The sequence below is a fragment of the Equus quagga genome, chromosome 5 (assembly GCF_021613505.1).
Source record: "Equus quagga isolate Etosha38 chromosome 5, UCLA_HA_Equagga_1.0, whole genome shotgun sequence".
NCBI lineage: Eukaryota > Metazoa > Chordata > Mammalia > Perissodactyla > Equidae > Equus > Equus quagga.
The window spans coordinates 39,432,151-39,458,236 of NC_060271.1; the positions used below are offsets into that span (position 1 = coordinate 39,432,151).

General features: G+C 39.9%; 1 protein-coding gene across 9 annotated transcripts in view; it reads right to left on the bottom strand.

The window, feature by feature from the left end:
- VPS13D (vacuolar protein sorting 13 homolog D) overlaps positions 1-26,086 on the bottom strand; it is a 253,122-nt gene that overhangs the window by 126,818 nt on the left and 100,218 nt on the right. For all 9 annotated transcript variants that reach the window (XR_006888444.1, XR_006888443.1, XR_006888445.1 and 6 more), the window contains 9 exons: positions 20,648-20,895; positions 18,955-19,146; positions 18,517-18,643; positions 16,725-16,867; positions 13,121-13,251; positions 12,718-12,893; positions 7,454-7,577; positions 6,216-6,451; positions 2,524-2,632 (listed from right to left, as the gene is read on the bottom strand). Coding sequence is in view for 6 of the 9 variants with exons in the window: in XM_046660125.1 (XP_046516081.1) it covers positions 2,524-2,632; positions 6,216-6,451; positions 7,454-7,577; positions 12,718-12,893; positions 13,121-13,251; positions 16,725-16,867; positions 18,517-18,643; positions 18,955-19,146; positions 20,648-20,895 (1,486 nt within the window). In the remaining 3 variants the exon portion in view is untranslated. The remainder of the gene's footprint in view (positions 1-2,523; positions 2,633-6,215; positions 6,452-7,453; positions 7,578-12,717; positions 12,894-13,120; positions 13,252-16,724; positions 16,868-18,516; positions 18,644-18,954; positions 19,147-20,647; positions 20,896-26,086) is intronic.

Consider the following 26,086-nt stretch of genomic DNA (forward strand, 5'->3'; position numbering starts at 1 on the left):
TCACCGGCAAAAGGACAAATCAAAATCACAGCGTCACTTCCATAGAATTTCTGCCAACTTTTCTGTAAATTTGAGACTCTTTCAAAATAAAAAGAAAAAAACCCAAACAAACAAAAACCTAAGACGTCAAACATTCTATTCTTGGTTTCCAGTTAAAGAGCACAGGTCCATCTCCTGATGCCAATTCACAGAACTTTGTTTTAAATGTGAATGCAACTCACTGATCATCTACCTTCTATTTACCAGTTTCATCGTTATCAAGTGAAATAACAACTGTGAAAATGTATAAGTTATAAAATCTTACTTAACATGTTTTTTGTTACTTTATAAAAAATAGCTGTTTTTGTCTGCTTAACAGTCAACCTAGCGCTTGGAACTATACATATCTTTATTATTCATGTTTTACTGACCACACCTGATGATCCTATCCCACTTGATAAATCATCTTCCTCCTGAGTTGGTTTTCATACACCCTAATATCCTCATCAACTTGAAAATTCTTTGAACGTCATCCAACAATATCATTTCTGAAGGCTCTTCCATTTCTTTTTTCAATTTGCTTGCCTTCCGTCAGAGTTGCTTTTTTTGTTTTTATTTTTATTTTTTTATTTTTTATTTACTTTTTATTTTGAGGAAGATTAGCCCTGAGCTAACTGCTGCCAATCCTCCTCTTTTTGCTGAGGAAGACTGGCCCTGAGCTAACATCCATGCCCATCTTCCTCTACTTTATATGTGGGATGCCTGCCTCAGCATAGCCTGCCATGTGGTGCCATGTCCGCACCCGGGATCCGAACCGGCGAACCCCGGGCCACCAAAGCGGAACGTGTACACTTAACCACTGCACCACCGGACTGGCCCCCTTCTTTTGTTTTTAAATTATTGCTTTTCAAAATTTTCTTTTTCAAAATTCCCAATAAATGCTCCAAAAATTGTTTAATTTCAATTACTGTGCCTCATGGTCTCTTTAGTCATCACCAGTCCCAAATTTCACTTCTAAAATGCATCTCACACATAAGCACAGCCTTATATAAAAGAGTGTGGTAACATTTTAAGCAAATTTAAACTGATGCGATATAAAAATACATGGAGAAGTATTATCAATCCTAAGATTGACAGAGGGACGAACCTTAAAAACACCGGGCTAAGTGAAAGACGCCACTCACACAAGACCACTCATGCGAGAGTCCAGCACAGGGAAGCGCACAGAGAGAATGTGCATCAGCGATCCCTCAGGGCTCGGGGCTCAGGGGCTCGTGTGGGTGGCAGCTAACGGACACAGGGTTTCTTCTTGAGGTGATAAACTCTCTAAAACCGAGTGTAGTGATGGCTACACGTATCTGTGGATACGCTAAAAACCACTGAACTGTCTATTTCAAATAGGCGATTAGTATGGTATATGAACTATATCTCAATAAAGCTCTTAAAAAATATAAAACTGAGGGGCTGGCCCCGTGGCCGAGTGGTTGAGTTCGTGCGCTCCGCTGCAGGCGGCCCCGTGTTTCGTTAGTTCGAATCCTGGGCGCGGACATGGCACTGCTCATCAGACCACGCTGAGGCAGCGTCTCACATGCCACAACTAGAAGGACCCACAACGAAGAATATACAACTATCTCCCGGGGGGCTTTGGGGAGAAAAAGGAAAAAAAATAAAATCTTTAAAAAAATATATATATATAAAACTGAATTAAAAACACATGTATTAAAGTTTCATTTGATGTGAAAAATTTGAATCTCCCCCCTCAATTAAAAATGTGCTAAGAGTTGTATAACCTTAAAGCCAAATGAATCATGCATGAGCTTGATTCTTGCCTCACGTGATAGCACTTTATGTGACAAAAGCCATACTTTGCCAGCATTAGGGCCACTGAGGTGGTAAGCAGACATCCTCCATCAGAGTTATTTGTGATTACGTCCTTTACATTATGAGAAACCTTCAGGAACACACCCCTCAGGTGAGTGTGTTTCAAATAATCACAGTTGGTGGTCTCGCTCCTCTCAGAGGAGCGTCCACAGCCCTGTGTGCTCAAACATCTTTCCTTTGGAAGTGGGACCGTTTACTAGCAGTCCTGGCACTCGTGATAACACTTCTGGCTGAACTTTCCTGTCTTACGGTTTGTGCCTAGGTCTATTAGCATGAACATTGCCCTAACCCGACTTGAAAAGAATGTCAGCATAAAAAGGGAAAAAAACTTCAGTTGGATAATTTTTTCATTCATTTTAGGGAAAAGCAGATTAGAGGAGTGTTGCAACAGAAAAATAGAGCAATAAAAATGACAGATCACAAATTTGAAAAAAAATAAATTCAAGAACTAAGTTCTCCAAAAAGGCCTTGAAGACGAGAAGGGCTTGGAAACCCTGGGGCAGCCGTCCCAGGACAGCGGGAAGGGCACGGACTGGAGCGGTCACACCGCCGAGGTCCCACCCGAGCAGGTGGTGCAGCCCAGGTCTCCATTTCCTCAGCTGGAGGACAGCTCGCACTAGACGACCCGAGCACTAAAAGTCTCCAAATTCCAAGCACTCTTACCTTTTTCTTTAAAATGACTCTTTGTGTCTTTGGTGAGACGTCCAAGACGAGCTCCGCACAGGTAACGGCCTTGTTGGAAGCCACAGGCCTTCCTGTCCCCTCCTGTAAACTAGAATGTTAACAATAATGTGTAGACACACACATACACGTACAGCTGTATACTGACATATGCACTCAGGTACTCATAAGCAAACGCCTAAAACCTCTATTAGAAAGAAGAGAATTTTCTTTAAATCACAGAAGAAAAAGTCTGACTCAATAGCAGAAAGACCAAGGTTGTGGTATTTTCCTGACATTCATTGTCAGAGGACATACTCTGATATTTCCCCACTCCTGATAATTTTAGTAGCTTAAAATTCAGGCATAAAAGGGTGACTATATATCTTCAGAGGAAAAACAAACAAAAAAACCCCACTAAGCCAGACATTCCAAGGGTCCGAGAATTTGTTCTACTCTTTGAAAAGCAGATCAGCATCACTGCATCCCCAAGTCTTGGCAAGAAATCAGAAGTCCCTTTAGGATGAAAAGAAACAAAGCCTTCATAATCACCTTCCTCCAACTCAATCGTGTTGTGTTTCTCTGTGGCTTAAGAATCCTAAGCTTTATGGAATGCTGCAGCCGAGCTACACTTCAGAGTGTTTAGATGAGGTTTTATTTAGATTATTCTCCTGTTTCCACTAATCTCTATCATCAAAAAAGGGAGTGATAAATTCAGAGTTAAAAACTAGTTTTCATGACACCAAAAGCATAAGTGACCCCCCCCCAAAAATAGATAAATTAGATTTCAACAAAATTAAAAACTTTTGTCCTCCAAAGGACACCATCAAGAAAGTAAAGACAATCCATAGAATGGGAGAAAATATTTGCAAGCCATATATATGATATGATATTTGTATCAATATTATATAAGAAACTCTCAAAAGTTCAACAATAAAAAGGCAAAAACTCATATTTAAAAATGGGTGAAGGGGAGCCAGCCCCGTGGCTGAGTGGTTGGGTTCGAGCCCTCCACTCAGCAGCCTAGGATTTCGCCGGTTGGGATCCTGGGCATGGACATGGCACTGCTCATTGGGCCACATTGGGGCGGCGTCCCACATGCCACAGCTGGAAGGACCCACAACTAAAATTACAACTATGTGCTGGGGGGATTTGGGGAGAAAACGCAGAAAAGGAAAAAAGAATGGAGTAAAATGGGTAAAGGATTTGAACAGACATTTCTCCAAAGAAGATATACAAATGGCCAAAAAGTACATGAAAAGATCCTCAACATCATTAGTTATTTAAAAAATGCAAATTAAAACAATGAGATGCCACTACACATCCAGTAGGACGGCTACAATAAAAAGAAAACAAAACAGAAAATAAGTGTTCCTGAGGATGTGTAGAAACTGGAACCCCTGTACATTACCTGTGGGAATGTAAAATGATTTAGCTGCTGAGGAAAAGAGTAGAGCAGTTCCTTAAAAAGTTAAACATAGAATTACCATAGACTCAGCAATTCCATTCCCAGGTATAGAAACAAAAGAATTAAAAACAAGTACTTAAACAAACACATGAATGTGGATAGCAGCACTGTTCACAATAGCCAAAAGGTAGAAACCACACAAATGTCCATCGATGGATGAATGGATAAACAAAATGTGGTGCTTAATCACATACGATGGAATATTACTCAGCCAGAGTAGGAATGAAGTACTGATACACGCCACAATGTGGATGAACCTTGAAAACATTATGCTAAGTGGAAGAAGCCAGACACAAAAGGCCACATATTCTATGATTCAATTTATGGAAATATCTGGAATAGGTAAGTCCATAGAGACAGGAAGCAGACTGGCAGTCGCCAGGGGCTGGGAGAAGAGGGCAGTGGGGAGTTAGTACTTAACGGGTTTGGAGTTCCTTTTTGGGGTGATGGAAATTAGTGGAACTAGACGGACATAGTCGCACAACATCATGGATGTACTAAATGCCACCCAACTGTTCACTTTAAAATGGTTAATTTGGGGGCCGGCCCGTGGCCGAGTGGTTAAGCTCACACGCTCCACTTTGGCGGCCCAGGGTTTCACCAGTTCAGATCCTGGGCGCCAACATGGCACAGCTCATCAGGCCACGCTGAGGCGGCGTCCCACATGCCACAACTAGAAGAACCCACAACTAAAATACACAACTATGCACTGGGGGGCTTGAGGGAGAAGAAGGAAAAAATAAAAAATAGAAAAAATTAAAAAAATCTTAAAAAAATAAAATGAAATAAAATGGTTAATATTATGTTATGTGAATTTTACCTCAATTTAAAATACAAAACAACAAAAACAAAACTAGTCTTCTTCCCCATCACTAGTTCTCTCCAAAAATGCAAGAAATAGGATCTAATACATTCCGAAAGACAGTTCAACCTCTCAGCACACCAGGATTCCCAGGAGCTTCTCCCGTCCTCTGCTCCAGTCTGTTCAACCCATTAAACTCATAATCCTCCACCAGGACTCCTCAGTTAAAGAGCTTAGTAGGTATTGGAATTTAACATAAGAACATAAGAGAAAAACATGATTAGCAACCAGATTAAGAACTAGCCTTTCAGGCACTAAAACCTTAATCATGTCACTCTGTTGAGGACCATAATCTTTCAAAAGAAACAAACACGACTGACTGAATTCTAACAAGATAAATATCCCAGCACAATCATTAACAAAGAGAACTAGGAAGAGGGAACGGCTCCGCTAAGCAAAGATGTCCATTCAGTTCATTACCAGAGAAATCCGGCCTGCAGGCAGATGAGAGAGAACGCACACACCCAGAGTTTACCTTGTGGGCCTCAACCACATACAAAAATATCATTCATAAGCAACGTTATTCAGAACATTTCAGGAAGGAATATGACTTTAAATATCCAGTTCATCAAGCGATTTACATTTGTAATGCTAAAGATTCAGCTATTTTCCCTGTTTCTTCACGGATAAACCTTAAAATTGGCCCCGTAACCAGCACAGAAACAATAAACTGTGTTCACATGTTGGTGGGATGACTACTTTTTAAACCCCAATGTTTTGAACGTCCATGTGCAAATCTATATACCAGTCTAACACAGAAGTAGAATAAGCTGGCTGCTCTTCACCTGAGGTTTCTAAACACAACAGTCAGACAACAGTGAGGATTACATTCTAAGGCAACTGGAATTACTGCCAAGTTAAGCTACGTTGCTTGGCTTTAGGTGCCCATTAAGATATACCCTTAAGTGTCTGCTTAATCAGTATTCTCAGTGAGGGGGGAGTCAGAATGGTGATCTGAAGAATTATGATGAAGATTAGTCAGTTTCAAACGAGGAAAGGGGTAAACCAAACTGAAAAGTAGCAGCAAGAAGTTTAAAAATATATAAAAAAACACCATCTTTGAGCAAGAGGAATTTAAGATACTATAAGAACAACACCTTATCCAGTTGTTAAATCCTAGAACAGATTACTGGAGAGAGCCTCAAAAAGACCAGAGTCTTGCCTCTTTGGATAAATTTTAATCCAGCCAGTAGACAAGAGTTTAGACTAAAGACCTCTCAAAATACACTTTGAGCCTAGGATTTGGTAAAGAATAGAAGGAATCTTCCTTCATCCTTCGGCCTCCTGAGAAATGCTTAAAATTTAAAACCAGTTAATAATTAGAACCTTCTGCTTTATAAGAAAAGCAATTTAACCCAGAATTACCCAGAGAATGTATATGTAGCAGCAATGTAAATGAAATTTTCATAATAAAGCTGTCGGTTATCCTGGAAATCATTCATGTTGCAGCTGATCTCAGAGGAACCTGCCCCTTTCACAGTCAGAGTGATAAAAGGTGGCAGTGTAGGTTCGTCCCAGGCATAATCCAATGAAGTCATGGGCTTCACTTCAGTTCGGAGCCTGGGTTCAGCCACCCCATGCTGAGTAAAGACGACCGGGACCTACAGTGATGGCAGAGAGGAGAGAGGACTTTCGTTCAGAGTGATGTTACTGGAAAGCTATTCACTGCTTCCTAGGTTTAAATTCCAGATCCTTCCCAAACAAACCCTACATGCTATAAGCACAAGGGAGGTTCATCGTCTCGCCTCTTCAAATGCCTTTCTAATCGTCTTCCAAATTGCAAAAAGCCCACCATTATGGGCTACGGCCTGTTGGGAAAAGTGCTTTAAGAAGCCTTGCCATGCTAAATACCTAGGGAAACCAATTCCATCCTTTCAATGGCATCTGTTCTACCCTCACCCTCTGTGATACACTTTGAACCAGAAAGGAAAGGAAATTTTGGAATTCGGCTACAGAAAGTCACATATTTTAAGATGTTATTCAAAAGCAGAATTTAAAATAAATCTAATGATTTACATTTTGGCTTATTTGGAAGATTTATAAAAATACTAAGCAACAGTAGAACTGTGCATTCCCACTGTCATTGGACAGTCTGCTCCCTCTCTCTGTTTGTATGGAATGTCTACAAAGGGCACCACATCAAACAAATAATCTAGTCAAAATAAGTTTTGTGGGCTGAAAAGTCACTTCTGGACAAGGCTGCCCAGCAACCAAAATAACCAGGAGAGGGGGCCGGCCTGGTGGCATAGTGGTTGGGTTCACACACTCAGCTTCAGTGGCCCAGGGTTTGAGGGCTCGGTTCTCAGGTGCAGACCTGTGCACAGCTCATCAAGCCATGTTGTAGCGGCATCCCACATACAAAATAGAGGAAGACTGGCACAGATGTTAGCTCAGGGACAATCTTCCTCACCAAAAAAAATAAATAAATAACCAGCAGAAACCATCTCCTAATGGTAAGGATTTCTAGGGTTGTCCAGCTACAGAGACCCCTGTATAGCTTCTTTTAAACCCAAGTCTAAAATGTGTCATTATTTTAAGAGCAATATATACTCCACCTTCCCGTATATGAAACAGCCAAACAGGCTCTCAACTCCACTTGGTACCTTAGAGAAGTTGTCAATTCGGAAGGGAGGGGGTAACTGATCCGTGTCACTAAATGAGATCCTATAGGTAGCTCCTCGGAGAGTAATTTCCACGCGTAGGAAGAAGCATTTTCCCAGGGTATCTCTGCAGAAAAAAGAAACATAAGAGGCGCTTAAAATGGACGAAACACACTGCAGTTCACTTTCTTCTCATACTTCACACAATCACAATATTGCTTGGACCTCAATTAATACTACTGTGTTAGGGGCTGGCCCAGTAGGGTAGTGGTTAAGTTCGTGCACTCTGCTTCAGTGGCCCAGGGTTTGCCAGTTCGGATCCTGGGCATGGACCTACACCGCTCATCAAGAGATGCCATGGCAGCATCCCACATAGAGAACTAAAACAACTTACAACTAGGATACGTAACTATATAGTGTAGCTTTGCGGGGGAAAAAAGGGAAGATTGGTAACAGATGTTGTTAGCTCAGGGCCACTCTTCCTCACCAAAAAAAAGTAAAGTATAACATCAAACAAGAAGAAACAAAATTAATAAACTAAAAAAAAAAACCACTGTGTTTTCTTTGACCACACTAAAAAAGTAGAAATTGACAGTATAATCAGACAGTAAAAAAGAATTCATTCAAACAACTTCTGAACAGCACACTGTAACTGTACCATAAGATCTACAAATTTTACGTAGTGGGTTTGTTTTGGGTAATAGTGTCAGCACAGCAAATGAGTAAATATTAGTTGAACTACATAAAACTGTTGTTATTAGACTACTTTTGATATAGAAAAAAGCAATTTCATATGGTTCAAACTAATATATCAATGTTATTGATAATCAGAGTTCTCACTGTAGGATGAGGAAGGTAAGGAAGAATCCTGTGGTTGGAGGTACCAGTATGTAATCATAATTTTTATATGTGTGTATTTATATAAAGATACATCACTGGAGAGAAACGAAAGCTCTTCTTTACAGAAATATATCAGGTAATAAATGCAGAAGAAATGAGAGAATTAGAAAATTACCGTTTTGCAACCACCAATGTAATAATTGATTCAGTAAGAACCATCAAACCACTGAGTGAAAGGATTTTGGGAAACAGAATATACACAGTCTTACATTGTCCCCCCAAAGGACTACTTTTATTTACAAAGAAGAAAAAGTAACCTTAGAATAGATAGACCTGGAGGACAACACCTTAACCAAGTGATGACTGAATTTAGCAACATGAACAACGGGACCAACAGACACCACAGGCCTCCTGATGTGACGCAGTGTGAAACGCTCAACCACACAGGTAGGAGTCTTACCAAAAATGTTTGACCCAAATCTATATATAGGAACCAGAAAATAGGACATGCTACAAGAAACTGGCTTGGACTCATTAAAAATGTCAATGTCAATAAAGACAAAAAGGAAGAGTGAGATTATTCTAGATTAAAGCAGATAAGATGTATCAGCCAAATAAAATGCACGGTCCTTGCCTGGATCCTAGATCAGGGGAGGGGGTGTTGCTATGAGGGCATTTTAAGGGACTATTTATTGGAAAACCACCAGGCTGGCCCCAAGATAACGCATCTTTTTAAAAGTCAAATATAGATACTATTTTGGATCATCTATTATTAAATTAGCCATTTTTCTGTTCCCTTACAATAGTGTCCTCAACAGAGAACTAACCATAAAGTATAAAAGGTTAAATTTTGCTTCTAAGTGTATTAAAATAGCACTGATTCAAATAAATGGAAAGGCATCCCATGTTCATGGATTGGAACAATCAATATTGTTAAGATGTCGGGGCCAGCCCAGTGGCACAGTGGTTAAGTTCACATGTTCCGATTCGGTGGCCCAGGGTTTGCAGGTTCAGATCCCGGGTGCAGACATGGCACTGCTTGGCAAGCCATACTGTGGCAGGCATCCCACATATAGAAAGCAGAGGAGGATGGGCACAGATGTTAGCTCAGGGACAGTGTTCCTCAGCAAAAATTTAAAAAAAGAGGAGGATTGGCAGCAGTTAGCTCAGGGCTAATCTTCCTCAAAAAAAAAAAATATTGTTAAAGATGCCAATGCTACTCAAAGTGTATCTTCAGATTTAATGCAATCCCTATCAAAATCTCAAGTGTTTTTTTTCCAGAAATAGAAAAATTCATCCTAAAATTCAGATGGAATCTCAATGGACTCCAAATAGCCAAACTAATCTGGAAAAAGAACCAAGTTAGAGGTCTCACACTTCCCTAATTTCAAAACTTATCATCAAACTACAGTAATCCAAACACTGTGACACTGGCATAAAGACAGACATAGGGATGAATGGAATAGAGCCCAGAAATAAACCCTCACATATAGGGTCAAATAATCTTTTTTTTTTTTTTTTTGAGGAAGATTAGCCCTGAGCTAACTGCTGCCAATCCTCCTCTTTTTGCTGAGGAAGACTGGCCCTGAGCTAACATCCGTGCCCATCTTCCTCTACTTTATATGTGGAATGCCTACCACAGCATGGCTTGCCAAGAGGTGCCATGTCCGCACCTGGGATCCGAACCAGCGAATCCCGGGCCACCAAAGCAGAATGTGCGCACTTAACCGCTGCACCATCAGGCCTGCCCCAAGTCAAATAATCTTTGACAAGGGTGCCGAGACCATTCCACGGGGAAAGGAGAGTCTTTTCAATAAATGTTGCTGGGAAAACTGGATATCCATAAACAAAAGAATAGAGTTGGACCCTTACTTTACACCATATGCAAATAGTAACTCAAAATGGATCAAAGACCTAAATGTAAGCGCAAAAACTATAAAACTCTCAGAAGAAAACATAGGGGAAAACCTTCATGATATTGAATTTGGCAATGATTTCTTGAATATGACACCAAAAGCACAGGCAATAAAAGTTAAAATAAGTTGGACTGGGGCTGGCCCCGTGACCAAGTGGTTAAGTTCACGCACTCCGCTGCAGGCGGTCCAGTGTTTCGTTGGTTTGAATCCTGGGTGCGGACATGGCAGTACTCATCAAACCACGCTGAGGCAGCGTCCCACATGCCACAACTAGAAGGACCCACAACAAAGAATATACAACTATGTACCGGGGGGCTTTGGGGAGAAAAAGGAAAAAATAAAAAAAAAAAATCTTTAAAAAAATAAAAATAAAATAAGTTGGACTACATCAAAATTTAAAACTTCTATACATCACAGAATACAATCCACAGAGTGAAAAGGCAGTGTATGAAATGGGAGAAAACATGCGCACATCATGTATCTCATAAGAGGTTAATATCCAGAATATATAAAGGACTCCTACAACTTAACAACAACAACAAAAACAACCCAATTCAAAAATGGGCAAAGGAATTGAATAGATGTCTCTCCAAAGAAGATACACAAATGGCCAACACATGAAAAGTTTCACCTTACTAACCCTTAGAGAAATGTGAATCAAAACCACAAGGAGATACCACTTCATACCCATTAGGAAGGCTACTATCAAAAAAGCAGAAAATAACCATTGTTGGCGAGGACGTGGAGGAATGGGAAACCTTGTGCACTGTTGTTAGGAGCATAAAATGGTGCGGCTGCTATAGAAAACAGTATGGCAGTTCCTCAAAGAATTAAAAATAGAATAACCATATGACCCAACAATTCCACTTCTGAGTATATACCCAAAAGAATTGAAAGCAGGGACTCAAAGAAATATCTGTACAACCATATTCATAGCAGCACATTCACAACAGTCAAAAGGTAGAAGCAACGGAAGTTGCCATCAATAGATGAATGGATAAGCAAAATGTGGCATATACTTATTATTCAGCCCTAAAAAGGAAGGAAATTCTGACACACATGACAACATGGATGAACCCCAGGACATAGCTACGTGAAATAAGCCAGTCACAAAAAGACCAATACTGTATGATTCCACTTATCTGACGTACCCAGACCAGTCAAATTCATAGAGAAAGTAGAATAGTGGTTGCCAGGGGTTAGAGAAGGAGAAAATTGGGATTTGCTGTTTCATGGGTCTAGAGTTTCAGTTCTGCAAGATGAAGAGAGTTCTGGAGATTGGTTGTACAACACTATGAATGTACTCAACACTAGTGAACCTAAAAATGGTTAAGATGGTACATTTTATGTCATGTGCCTGAGGCCCACAAAACAACCCCTGAGTCTTTGTGTTATCTTTCTCATATTCCATAAGTGTATTTTACCGCAATTTAAAAAATCTTTTTAAATACATTTTTTAAAAAAGCATTTGATGAAAGCAGAAAGAGTCATACTGTGCTAGCTGAGGCTGAATTTGGTTGATTTTTCTTTTTTTTTAAATATTTTATTTTTTTCTTTTTCTCCCCAAAGCCCCCTGGTACATAGTTGTGTATTTTTAGTTGTGGGTCCTTCTAGTTGTGGCATGTGGGACACTGCCTCAGCATGGCTTGATGAGCGGTGCCATGTCCACACCCAGGATCCAAACCGGCAAAACCCTGGGCCACCAAAGTGGAGCGCGCCAACTTAACCACTCGGCCACAGCACTGGCCCGTGGTTGATTTTTCTTTTTCTTTCTTTTTTTTTTTAAACAGTTTTTTTTTTTTTTTATAGATTTTATTTTTTTCCTTTTTCTCCCCAAAGCCCCCCAGTACATAGTTGTATATTCTTCGTTGTGGGTCCTTCTAGTTGTGGCATGTGAGACGCTGCCTCAGCGTGGTCTGATGAGCAGTGCCATGTCCGCGCCCAGGATTCGAACCAACAAAACACTGGGCAGCCTGCAGCAGAGCACGTGAACTTAACCACTCGGCCACGGGGCCAGCCCCATGGTGGTTGGTTTTTCTTAACAAGGACCTGAGGGTCACTGCATTGGGCACTTCAGACAGCCAGATGATTTACTGAAACAGCATCAAATGAGAGAAGAGTTTTGCACAGTGTGTAAGAATAGACAAAAACGTTTATAATCAGTGTTACCATCTAAACACAGACAGGATTTTCAGAGTTGCAGGCAATCATCGGCTCAGTGCCACCCCTGGACTTGGAACCTCAGCAGCAATGGCAAAACAGTCAAAACGGTTGACATTTCCTTTAATGCATTCCACCAAAATTCACTCATACTTACTTGCCTTTACAAATGTTAAGACCTTTGTCTAAGCCAGAAACATATGTGCCCATTTCATGAGGGCAGTATTACTATTTACTACTATTTATAGCTCTATAAATTTTTAAAATTGTTATGGTAGGTTCTGCTTACTGTTTACATTACTGAACCTCCAACAAGGCTACTTTCTGTCCACATACAGTCTCCGAACTTACCTCATGTTGATATGGAAGGAATTATTTTTGTTGACTTCGAAGCCTCCAGACCAAATACAATTGGGAACATCCATCAGTCTGACACACAACAGTTGGTCGTAGTCATTCCGAGGCCAATGGAACACCACGCTGGAACCAGGAAGGGTGGAGATGTAACCTTCAGGATTGGCCGTTCCCTAAAACACACAGGATCACAGGCTGTAGTCAACACGTCAAGACAATGTTTACTAAGTACCTACTTTGGGCCTTGCCTTCTTCCAGGAGCTATTTAGGGTACCAAAGGCACAAAATGGTAACTCACATCATAAAAGTTACCAGTGTTGATGAGGAGATAGGCCATGACATTAAAATTCACTGTGCTATTAAATAAACACTAGTCATTCTTCAAAAGCAAACTGCTTACCTGTCCCCTGGCAAATTCCCTCTGTGCAAATGCAAGCTTGTGAGATGATTTATTATCTAACAGGTAACGGGGGGCAAAGATAACCATACAGGTGTCAATATATCGACCTCGGCCTTTCTTGACATCAATACCTAGAAATGACAAAAATCATTTACATGAATTAATTGGAAGACAGAAATTTTGCGGTCTGACAAAAATAAATAGCCTTTACAATTACTCAGTCTCTCCTAGAAGACAATTCTATCACCCAAAAAGGCTGTCAAGCCTTCCAAAAATGGAATGAAAACAGCAATGGTATTCAAAGTATTAGTCTTTATTCCCACTGAGGCCTTAAAAAGTCTCAGTGGCAATATCACCATCCCCATAATTCCTAGCTTCTTCAAAAAGCATGTGCCGTTACAACAACAACTAAAACACACAGGTGTTTAGTCACAGATACCTGTGGTTTCCATTTATGGAGCTGACTGCTAAGACAGTTAACGTAATACATTCTGCTTACATCTGGGAAACAAAATTTCCTCCTAGAGGTCTTGCCCTTTTACAGCATATAGTAGAAATTTCAGATTACTTAATTGGATTCTGCATTGCCCTGAACTCAACGGATTCTTCTCCAGTATTTATTTTTAGCCCACTGCCCAAGAATCCAGCTGAAATAATGCTAAATATCATAGAATTTGTTCATTCACAAAATCAATGTTTTCAGCACCTGCTATGTACTGAAAATAAAAATAGTGAACAAAACACATAGCAAGGAAAGAAAGTTACAATCAATCAGAAGGAAATCTCAAAACACTAGATCCCAAAGAAGGAAAGAAAAAAATGAAATTGCACTGAATTACCTTAAAAACTCTGATAACAATTCTAAAAAATATGAACTTAGTGGGATGAACAATTCATTCATTCAGACAAAAAATATAGCAACTATATTCAAGGGACTGGGCTGAGCTCTGGTTATACAATGATAAAAATACTTATAGTACAAGTAATAATACAGTAGAAGTAATATAGTATTTATTGAACTCAATACATGCTATATCCTCTACCAAAGGCTCTCGATTTAATTCTCCTAACAATCTTATGACTTAGGTATCTTCATTTTTTCCATTTTACAGATGAGGAGACTAAGCACGGAAAGCTGGGTAACTTGCCCTAGGTCGCACAGCCAGTAGGCGGCACAGCCGGGATTCAAATCCAGGCCGCCTGCCTCAGGAGCCCTTGCTCCTACCATGACGGGACAGAAACAAGGACTCCACTGAGCACTCAGCAAGTATCAAGAGAAGCATTAAGCAGGAAGAGGCCTTAGGATATGACAAGCGGGTGTCCTGGATGTCCCAACATAATCCCAATTATAAACATCCCAATTTGTTAACTCCATAATTCACTTGCACTGGCTTGAAAAATCTGGTATTCCTTTAACATAAGTCTTCAAAATACCTAAAAGACTGAGTAAATCACAAAAACAAAAACCTCTGAAACTCGGTGTCTAAAAAACGCCAAGTAATACTGGAGTAGGGAGATACACCCTATCACTTTCCTTTCTGTGACATCCAGAAAAACATTAATAGTCAGAAACTGACATTATCATAGCTAGCTGATCTCAACTGACACAAAGTCTGCCTACAAAAGATGTGTTTAATTTGATATTATAACAAGAGTATACAGTACTGAGACTCAATTTTTGGGAAAAAACAGGCTTTTTTGTTTCCCTTTTCATCTTAGATTGCTCTGGCAAACCCCCAATGAATGAACAGCTGATAAGATAAAAATGTACCAAGTCCTTCTTCTGGAGGTACATGTGAGGCTAATCGGCAAGGCCCCCCCGGCTTTTCAGCTTGGGACCGTGCTCTAGACTTTCCTGATAGGGAGTTAGTTATCTATCCAGTTATTCAAAAATATTCAAGTAAGAGATTCCACAAATTCCCTTGATAATATATGCCAAGATCTCACGATCCTTAAGAATTATAAAGTGCTATCTTAGCTCACTCCCTCTACTCCTTTCCTGGGTATAACAACAAAATTCAAATCACAGCTGTGTCCCTAAAAACATGTGTAGTAAGCTTTAATGAATGCTCCTGGCATGTAAGTTTGAGTCCGCACTCACGGCACATTTCTGACGGGGCCGCTCAATCTGCCTCTCTGCAAGATTTCTGTGGTTCCTTGGTGCCAGCTGCTTTCGAAGGCCCAGGCTCCATCCCCCATTCCCCCAACTTGTCCCAACTATAGCTTCCAGCTAACCTGTAGCAGCTTGCTTTGGAAACTGTCAAGGACAAGATACCCCAGCGGAAAGCCAAACACAGCATGAAGCGGTCTGTGCCTATTTAAGGGGTGGGGCAAACACGTGAGGAAAAGCAAAGAAAACGATCCTCAGCTGGAAGATAAAATAAAGTTGATTTCTTCTATTAAAAATCTTAACATCGACTTTAAAGGACACAGCTCCCATGTCAAGGGACAAAGCATACAAATTCACGTTTAAAAAATCTGGAAAGGAAACCATACTCGGAAGAAACGCTTCTACTATCAAACCTTCAAACACAAACATACCCCTGATTCCCCGTGGGATTCAGGGTAAACAGCTAAGTGGGCCCCTCAGTCTTTCCTTCTGTAACATGACTCTTTGTATCTCCGATGTCCAATACAGTATCCACTAGTCATATACAGCTATTTAAATTCATTAAAATGAAATAAAATGAAAAATTCAATTCCTTAGTCATATTTGCCATATTTCTTAGAAATGTACTCTCAAGTGCTTGGCAGCCACGTGGGGCTAGAGCTACTGTATGGGACAGTGCAAAATATAATATTTCCTCCATCCAAAAGAATTCAATGAACAGCGCAGTTCTGGATGGTTTTGCAACTCTCAACACTAAACAGCGCTTTGAGATCCTTGGAAATTACATACTAAAGGAAAGACGCACTGTTACCATTTTAAACCTGAGACATATTTAAATCAAATTTATCTTAACTCTTCAGGAAATGTGCTGAGTGGCAGGTGGCCACGAGGCACACAGGTACACAGGCACACAGGTGCCCTTCCGGCACATCTACCACCTCCGTAAGCTAAGCTCGTTTAGGGCTTCTAATTACTATGACCACCAAGTGCACTTTATTATATTTTCTGCTTTACTTGTGGATGCCCCAACCCTAATCCTACATCTGACCCAGACTTCCCCTTTGCATCTGGCAACTCACTTAACCTCTCTGCTTCAGTTTCAAGGAGAACAATGCTTCTTGCCCTCTTAGGGTTTGCAAGTTTTAATGAATGCGTGGGAAATGCTTGGAGGATGAAAAGCATTCTAAGTGGTCCTATTATTCCCATGAAAAACAAGGATTCAAGCCAAACTGATACTTTCCTGACACAGGTGCGTTTGAAGTTAAACAGGGCCCCAGACCTCAAAAGGGCCGTATTTAGGTGGCTCCTTAGAGGCCCAGGAGAGCAGATCCGTGTTGCTATCAACCTAGCATTCAGAGAGCAGAGACCTGACCCAACGCCAAATGAGAAAATCCGCACTTGCAGCCAGGTCAAAATGTGCAGCCAGCTTATTCCTCCAGGCCAAGGGCACTGGCCAACAGTTCTGATTCTCCCGCTGCCCCACATATAACGCACCAATGTTATAGATCAGCCCTGGGCGGTTTCCTTGCTGGATGACTTTCAAAGCTCGGACACCATTACCACCATCCAGCGAGAAGCCCTGACACCAGCCCGGCATGCCTTCAGGATGAATCCCCCTTCCGACTCTCATCGTGCAGCTGTGGGGCAGAAAAGCAAACACGTAAATATTCATCCATTAGAAAGTCTTATCGACACATTCTAATCAGGAAACACTGCTGTGGCCACCATCCGAAATTAGAACTCTAATATTGACTCTTCCTCACTCTCATGCGATTCCCAAACACAGCAAGGCAATTACCGGTGGTCAAACTCTATCTTCGAGGTAGCCACAGCAAAACAACGTGTAAAATGTACTGATGTCTACAACTAAACGCTTTAGGAGAAAACATTATGACTCTTTGACCATGAGACATGAGCAAAATACTACAATATCCATTATCCCTTGAAAAACAAGGATTCAAGGCAAACTGATACTTTCCTGACTCAGGTGTTTCCAGGGTTCCTGAAATAGCTTGAGCATACAAGAAAAATATGTACAGAAAATGCAGCTAAGGGTACATCCCTTCTAAGGCCTGGTACTATTAAAACAGCAAAGCACTGTTTAGTTGGCTGGTGTCTTGTCATGGATCCTGGAAACATAATTCCTGAATATGTGTTCTGGCTCTACCACTAACAAGCAGTGTAACCTTGGGCAGGTAACTCTCTCTCTGAGCCACAGTTTCCTCACCTTAAAATAAAACAATATTTCCTGCCCTGCCTAATCCATTGGGATGTTGGAAGAATCAAGTGAGATAGTCAAGGTGGAAATGCTTTGGAAACTGAATTCCCTGGATAGAGCTGTTATAAACCATGACATTCAAACTATGTTATGAATGTGAAGTCCTAGATCTAAAACTCAGAATCTTTTCAGGAAAAGAATGAGACTGGGCTTGTTACCCAAGTCAAGTGGCTGTCTGTACCTTCTACCAGGTCCAGCAGGCTGGTCAACCCTCTCCCAGCTCCAGCCCCACCCTCGATTCCAACCCTCCCTGGTGGAGGCATCCGCCTCCAGTGGTGCTGCGCGCCCCCTACGCCCCGGTGAGCTCGCAGCACGCTTCTCCAGAGGACGGGGGGTGGCATTTTAGCAGTATCACACATGCCCATTTATCTTTGGATTAAGGCTATAAATTAGAAGACTCCTGTAAAAAGCAGAACGTCAAAACCAAGAATAAAAGTGAACTAACGCTCCCACCACACTTTAAAAAGACACGCCATCCAGTCCCCAACTGCTGCTTTTCCTGCCTTTAAACATGCAGTGAGTGCTCTGAGATCTTGAAATGGCACATTTTACTTCAAGGGTGAAGGAGAAGGATTTCAAAACCCTATAAAAAATGACATGGATTAGATTGATAGGGTGGAGGCTTTACCAAAGGGCCAGCCTACCTCCCCTCTGATGCCAGCTCCTGTCTGTGCTGAGAGCTTGCTTACAGGGGAAAAAAAACTGTGCAGAGAAGAAAGAGAACATGTGGGTTTCTCTTCATTGGCAGAGTTATGAATAGAATTACTTCAATACATGTAAAATAAAACTAGCTTTCATTATAAACCAACCAAATGGTTTATTTTCAATATCAAATAACAGAGAAATTAGATCTGAAAAAAATCCCATTAGGTCATGGTCCTGTTCTCCTGCCAAGTCAGGACTGTTATCTACAGTATATTTCTACTTATACGGATATACTATAGCCTTTGCTAATTGTTTCCCTTCCCTAGGAGCTTATTTCCCCTTCCCATACATAACCGCACTCACAGGTTTGGCTGCTCTTTGTCAGCGTAGCAGAACAAGAGTGGGCTCAGGCTCCGGGCCAGCTCATGTTCCTCAAACTGGCCTGCAGCATCCGTCTTTGCGTTGTCCTGTCTGAAGATCAGCGGTAACCCTTCAGGAAGAAGGGGAAAAGTTTACATCAATCCCACCCAGGCCATCCAAGACAGATGTAAATGGTAAAGGAAAAGAAAAATCATCAAGAGGGAAACTAGTGAAAATTGAATTTATTTAGTGGGGTCAGTTCGTTGTCTAAAAGGACAGTTTCGACCATGATTAAGCACTTATGATGGAAGCAGGAAAGTTTCAGCAGCTTAGACTGCTGAAGTAATCTATTTGCATTGGCTCCATTTAGTTAGCTGAGCAAATAAATCTGAATTCCCACGACCAACGCCAAAGGCCTACTTGAGCAGCCTCTGTACATACCTGTTTTGTTGATCAGCCAATATGGAGCAGAAATGAAGATCTTTAAGGATCCTTCTGCTCGACACACAATCCGGATGGTGAGGTTCAGCTGCCGCCGGTTGACATCATAGAGTCGCATTCTTACCATATAGTTTTGGGTTCCAGGTGGAATGAGCAATTCTTTACAGAGTGGAAAATTCTCCAGTGATACCCCTAAGGAAGATACAAGCTATTGTCTTTCTGAGTGCTCACTTTAGTTTGTCAAAATAGCCCACGGCCAAACAAAATTGGATTCCTTCTGGAAAAATCAATACCAATGTCTCTATCTGGCAATTTTCCTTAAACTGGGGTGAGAATAAAAATGAAGCAAACCAGATGGCCTGAAAGTCACACTAGGAAGTCTGAACTGCATAGTTAGAAGGATGAGAATACCAAAAAGCTATCAATAACAGCTATATTATTAAGAGTTTACTATCCATCAGGCCCTACACTGGGTGCCTGAAACACAGTAAACGCAAGTACAGGGAAAGAGTCAAGGTTTTTGCAGCCAAACTGCCTGGCTTCAAATTCCCAGCCTATCCTTACTAGTTGCGTGATGTGGGACAAACTGTTTAATCTGGCTGTGTCTCATCTGCCAAATGGGGATAATCATCGTATCTCCATTGCAGGATGGCTATTAAAAGTGGTAATCCATAGAAAGCATGACTGTGAAGATTAGGAGGGCTGGGTGTGCACATAGTGGTGGTGGGGTTGGAGGATATTCCCATCTTAGACAGGGGCTCAGTAAATATTTGTTGAAGAAATACTTAAATGCCAAAGCAAAGACTTGTTTTCTTTAGAATGGACAACTAGCATTGCACTATTTTTCTTTTCTACATTAAGCTCAAGGGTTTACGTATTCATTGAAATAAGCTTATCGTCATGGGACACACTGCTTAAGTTCAATGAGTTTCAGGTTCCTCATCTGTAAAATGGGGACAACAGCTGTCCTCTCTGCCCGATACATGTGCTGTTGTGAAGAGCAAATGAGATGATACAGTGAAATCACAAAGCTGTAACAAGATAAATATCTGGGTCATTATTATTTCAGCATGTCCACAACAGCCTTAAAGAAACGGACTTCCTGCCCGAACTCCAGCAGGGACTCTCTCTTCTCAGTGCTACAACAGGACGATCTCCACCTGACTTCACGTGTCCCTACAGCTGAAAACTACCTGATGCAGTAAACGTCCCAGACCTCTACTTCTCCATCAGCAAAATGGGACAAATAACTGTTGCTGTGAGGACCGCGTGAGACCATGTGTGTGACAGCACCTGACACAATGCCTGGAGGACAGTGCCTGCTTAGCAAATGTTTTCCCCTTTCCTGAAAAGAGAAGAAGAAACATCTGCTTTTGCTCATTTTACAGCTAGGAAAAAGCATGGTTTAAAAAGATGAAATGTCTTCCTATAGCCACACTTCAAGTGAGCAACATAAGAAAAAAGGCTCTGTTGAATGCTGCTTCTGTAAATGTTTTGGATTTTTTCTGTTTTTTCTTTTGATAATTTTCTATCTTAGAAGTTCTGTTGTTTTTTTCAAACTGCATGAATCCTTTGAGCTGGCTTATTGAGATATTATACGTGCTACAATTTCTCCAAAATGTTTACCAAATGAGCACAAAATACTGACATTTTCATAGAATTACTATAAATGGTTATTTGACTAGATCCTCACCCAGTTCAATGTTCTGAGATGTGTCAGCTGTGTGCAGAGCCACCTCTTTGCCAGGCTTCAGTGTCCCATTGATTGGCATTCCTTTAACATAAAAGTCAAGTTCACAAGGCAGCAAGTTACAGATGACCACAGTTGGCAGGAGATATATGGTGTGCCCCGGCTGTCTGAAAATCTGTTTTGCACTGTCGGAAAATATGTTTGAGGGCATGTAGTCTGGATAATTCTCTTTCTTTATGGCCACACAAAACCTACGAAGACAAAAGGTGTGAAAACCGTCAGTCTCAATGAAGAACTTGAATTTTTTTTCCTTAGCTGAGTATGAGAAAGCATAACATTAAAATGGTTCAGTAATTCAGAAAGATAATTACAGTTTTCAATTTAAACACATTTATTGGGATATAATTAAATCAGAATAAAATGTATAGATTTTAAATGTTCAGTTTGATGAGTTATGACAACTATATACACCTCTATAACCACCATTCAAAACCAGTTATAGACTATTTCTCGCACTCCAGAAAGTTCCCTCATATCCCTTTCCAATCAGTGTCCTCTCCCATCATTCAAGCAGCCACGTTCCGATATTTATCACTATAGACTAGTTGTGTCTGGTCTTGAACTGCACATAAATGGAATGATACATTCTGTACTACTTTGTGTCTGGCTTTTTTTGCTCAACATGAATTTTCAAAAAGATTCAGCCATGTTGTTGTATGCATCAGTATTTGATTCTGCCAGTGTATGAATATGCCATTTGTAATTTATTCATTATCCTATTGATAACCAGTTGGGTTGTTGGCAGCCAACTGGGTCGTATCTCCAGATCAATTTAGTGAGAATGGAATCCTAACAATACTGAGTCTTTCAATCCATGAACCTGGTTTTATCTTTCCGCTTAATCAGGTTTTCTTTAATCTCTCAGCAAGGTTTTGTAATTTCTAGGGTGGAAGACTGGTACATCATTCCTTAGATTGACTCCTGGGTAATGTTTTTTGATGCTACTACAAATGGTATTTTCTTTAAATCACGTTTTCCAACTTTTTATGGCCATACTATAAGAATCAACTGACTTTTATAGGTTGATCCTGAATCCTGAAATCTGGATAAATTTATTAGGTCTCACAATGTTCTTAAGATAGTTCATCGTGTTTTCTACACACACATTTATGTCATTTGCAAATAATAACAGTTTTACTTTTCTGATCTTTATGCCTTTTCAGCTTCTCGTTTATTTATTTATCCTTATTGCAACGGCTAGCGATACTGCAATGTCAAATAGAGTGGCTGGTTCCCAATCTCAAGGGAAAAAAAGAGTTTAAGGTTTCGCAATTAAGTATAATGATAGTTGTAGGTTTATTAGAGATGCCCTTGAACAGATTGGTTGGAAAATTCCCTTCTATTCCTAGTGTGCTGAGCATTATCATCAATGGGTGCTGAGTTCTATCAAATGGGCTTTTTTTGGCACTTACTGAGATGATCTGATGTTTTTCTTTTAGTCTGTTAACATGGTGAATTACATTTATCGATTTTCAAATCTTAAGTGAAGCTTACATTCTCGGGATAGACTGCACTTGGATTCTATTTGGTAATATTTTGTTAAGAGTTTTTGCACCTCACCATGGAGGAATTCTGGTTCGTAGTTCTCTTTTTTTATAATATCTACATCAACTTTGGTATCAGGGATATGCTGACCTTATAAAATGAGTAAGGAACTCTTCCTTCCTCCCATTTTCTTAAAAAGTTTGCATAGAACTGGTATTCTCTCTTCCTTAAATGTCTAGTAGAATTCACTCGTGAAGCCACGTGAGCCTAGAGTGTTCTTTGTGGGAAGGCTTTTTATTATAAATTAGATCTCTTTACTAGATATTGGGCTATTCGGATTTTATATTTCTTCTTTGTGTCAGTTTTGTAATTTGTGTTTTTCAAGAAATTTGTCATTCCAATGTGGCATTTGCATTAAATTATTCATAATATCTCCTTTTAATCCATTAAATGTCTGTAGGATCTATAATAATGTCTCCTTTCTTCATTCCTTATATTGGTAATTTGTGTTTTCTCTCTTTTCTCCTTGAATAGTCTTAATAGAGGTTTACCAAATTTATGAATCTTTTCAAAAAGCCAATGTTATTGATTGCAAAATCAATAGATTTTTCTCTCGTTGGCTATTTCATTGACTTCCATACTTTTTTATTGAAGTACAATTGACATACAGTATCTTCTTAGTTTCAACTGTATGTCATAGTGATGCGATACTTATATACATTACAAAATGATCACCACCACAAGACTAGTTACCATCCGTCCCATTCAAAGTTATTACAATATTATTTATTTCCTATGCTGTACATTACATCCCCATGACTTATTTGTTTTATAAGTGGAAGTTTGTGCCCCCTAGTCCCCTTCACCTATTCACCTGGCCCCCAAACCCTCCTTCCTCTGGTACCCACTAGTTTGTTTCCTGCATCTACGAGTCTGTTTCTGTTTTGTTCGTTTGCTTGCTTTGTTTTTAGATTCCACATATAAGTGAAATCATACAGTATTTGTCTTTCTCTGACATATTTCACTTAGCATAGCACCACCTACTAGGTTCATCCATGTTGTTGCAAATAGTAAGATTTCTTTCTCTTTTATAGCTGAGTAATATTCTACTGTGTGTATAGATAAATAGATAGATAGATAGATACACCACATCTTCTTCTTTATTCATTCATCTATCAATGGACACTTATGTTGCTCTGATATTTTGGCTATGGTAAATAATGCTGCAATGAACATACAGATGCATATTCTCTTTGAATTAGTGTCTGTGTTTTCTTCAGATAAATATCCAGAAGTAGGATTGCTGGATTGTACGGCAGTTCTATTTTTAATTTTTTGAGGAATCTCCACACTGTTTTCCATTGTGGCTGCGCCAATTTACATTCTCACCAACAGTGTATGAGGGTTCTCTTTTCTCCACATCCGACCCTTGTTATTTCTTGTCTTTTTTTTTTTTTTGAGGAAAATTAGCCCTGAGCTAACATCCACCGCCAATCCTCCTCTTTTTGCTGAGGAAGACTGGCCCTGAGCTAACATCTGTACCCATCTTCCTCTATTTTATATGTGGGATGCCTGCCACCACATGGCTTGATGAGGGGTGCACAGGTCCACGCCCAGGATCCAAACCAGTGAACCCTGGGCTGCTGAAGCAGGGCATGCGAACTTAACCACTACACCACCTAGCCAGCCTGTATCTTATCTTTTTGATAATAGGCATTCTGACAGGTGTGAGGTGATATTTCTTTGTTGTTTTGATCTCCATTTCTTTGATGAGTAGTGGTGCTGAGCAACTTTCCATGTGCCTGTTGGCCATCTGTATGTCTTCTTTGGAAAAATGTCTATTCAAGTCCTCTGCCCATTTATTATTCAGATATTTTTTGATATTAAGTTACATTAAGTTCTTTATATATTTTAGATATTAATCCCTTATCAGATGTATGATTTGAAAATACGTTCTCCCAGTCAGTAAGTTGCCTGTTTTGTTGATGGTTTTCTTTCTGTGCAACAGCATCTCAGTCTGGCATGGTCCCATTTGTTTGCTTTGCTTTGGATGCGCATGCCTGAGGAAACTGATCTGAGACCATACTGCTAAGACCGCTGTCAAAGAACCGACTGCCCATGTTTTCTTCTAGGAGTTTATGGGTTGAGGTCTTACATTCAAGTCTTTAACCCATTTTGAATTTATTTTTGTATACGGTATAAAATAGTGTTCCAGTTGCATCCTTTTGCATGTCGCTGTCCAGTTTTCCTAACATCATTTATTGAAGAGACTGTCTTTTCCCCATTGTATATTCTTGCCTCCTGTCATAAATTAATTTACCATAGATGTGTGGGTTTTTTTCTGGGATCTTTATTCTATTCCATTGATCTATGTGTCTGTTTTCATACCAGTACCATACTGTTCTGATTACTATAGCTTTGTAGGATAGTTTGAAATCAGGGAGCATGACACCTCCAGCTTTGTTCTTTCTCAAGACTGCTTTGGTTATTTGGGGTCTTTTGTGGTTCCATAAACATTTTAGGACTTTTTCTTCTAGTTTTGCAAAAAATGCCATTGATATTTTGATAGGCATTGCATTGAATCCATAGATTACTTTGCATAGTATGGACATTTAACAATACCAATTCTCCTAATCCATGAGGACAGTAATATTTCCATTTATTTGTGTCATCAATTTCTTTCATCAATGTCTCATACAGGTTTTAATAACTTCCTTGGTTACATTTATTCCTAGGCATTTTATTCTTTTTGATACAATTGTAAACTGACTTTTCTTTTCTTTCTTTTTTTTTTTTTTTTCAAAGATTTCATTTTTCCTTTTTCTCCCAAAGCCCACCGGGTACACAGTTGTGTATTTTTAGTCGTGGGTCTTTCTAGTTGTGGCATGTCAGATGCCACCTCAGCATAGCTTGACAAGCGGTGCCATGTCCACGCCCAGAATTCAAACCAGTGGAACCCTGGGCCGCCGAAGCAGAGCGCGCGAACTTAACCACTCAGCCACGGGGCTGGCCCCTGACTGTTTTCTTAATTTCTCTTTCTGATAGCTCATTATTAGTGTATAGAAATGCAACTGATTTCTGTATATTAATTCTGTATCCTGCAACTTTACTGAGTGATAATTAATTAGTTCTAATAGTTTTTTGGTGGAGTATTTAGAGTTTTCTATATATAGTACTATGTCATCTAGAAATAATGACAGTTTTACTCCCTCCTTTCCTATTTGGATGCCTTGTATTTCTTTTTCTTGCCTAACTGCTGTGGTGAGGACTTCCAATACCGTGTTGAATAAACGTGGTTAGAGTGGCATCCCTGTCTTGTTTCTGATCTTAGAGCAACAGCTTTCAGCTTTTCACCATTGAGTATGATGTTAGCTGCGGGCCTGTCATATACAGCCTTCATTATGTTGAAGCATGTTCCTTCTATATCAACTTTGTTGAGAGTTTTTATCATACATGGATGTTTAATTTTGTCAAATGCTTTTTCCGCATCTATTGAGATAATCAGATGATTTTTATCCTTCATTTCCATAATTGTTGTCCTCTTTTTCTATTTCTTTGTGTTTAATTTGCTCTTCTTTTTCTAGCTTAAAATAGGAGCTTAGATCAGTGATTTTACATCTTCCTCATTTTCTAATATGAGCATTAAAAGCTGTACATTTTCCTTTAGAACTCTTTTGCTGCATCCCCCACATTTTAATACGTCTGGTTTTTATTATTGTTCAGTTCAAAATATTTTTAATTTCCTTTGTGATTTCTTTTTTGGCCCATGGGTTACTTAGAAATGTGCTGTTTATTTTCCAAATATTTGGGGATTCTGTAGGCATCTTAATGTTAATGACTTCTACTTTAATTCTGCTGTGATCATGCAATATACTGTGCATAGTTTCAGTTCTTTAA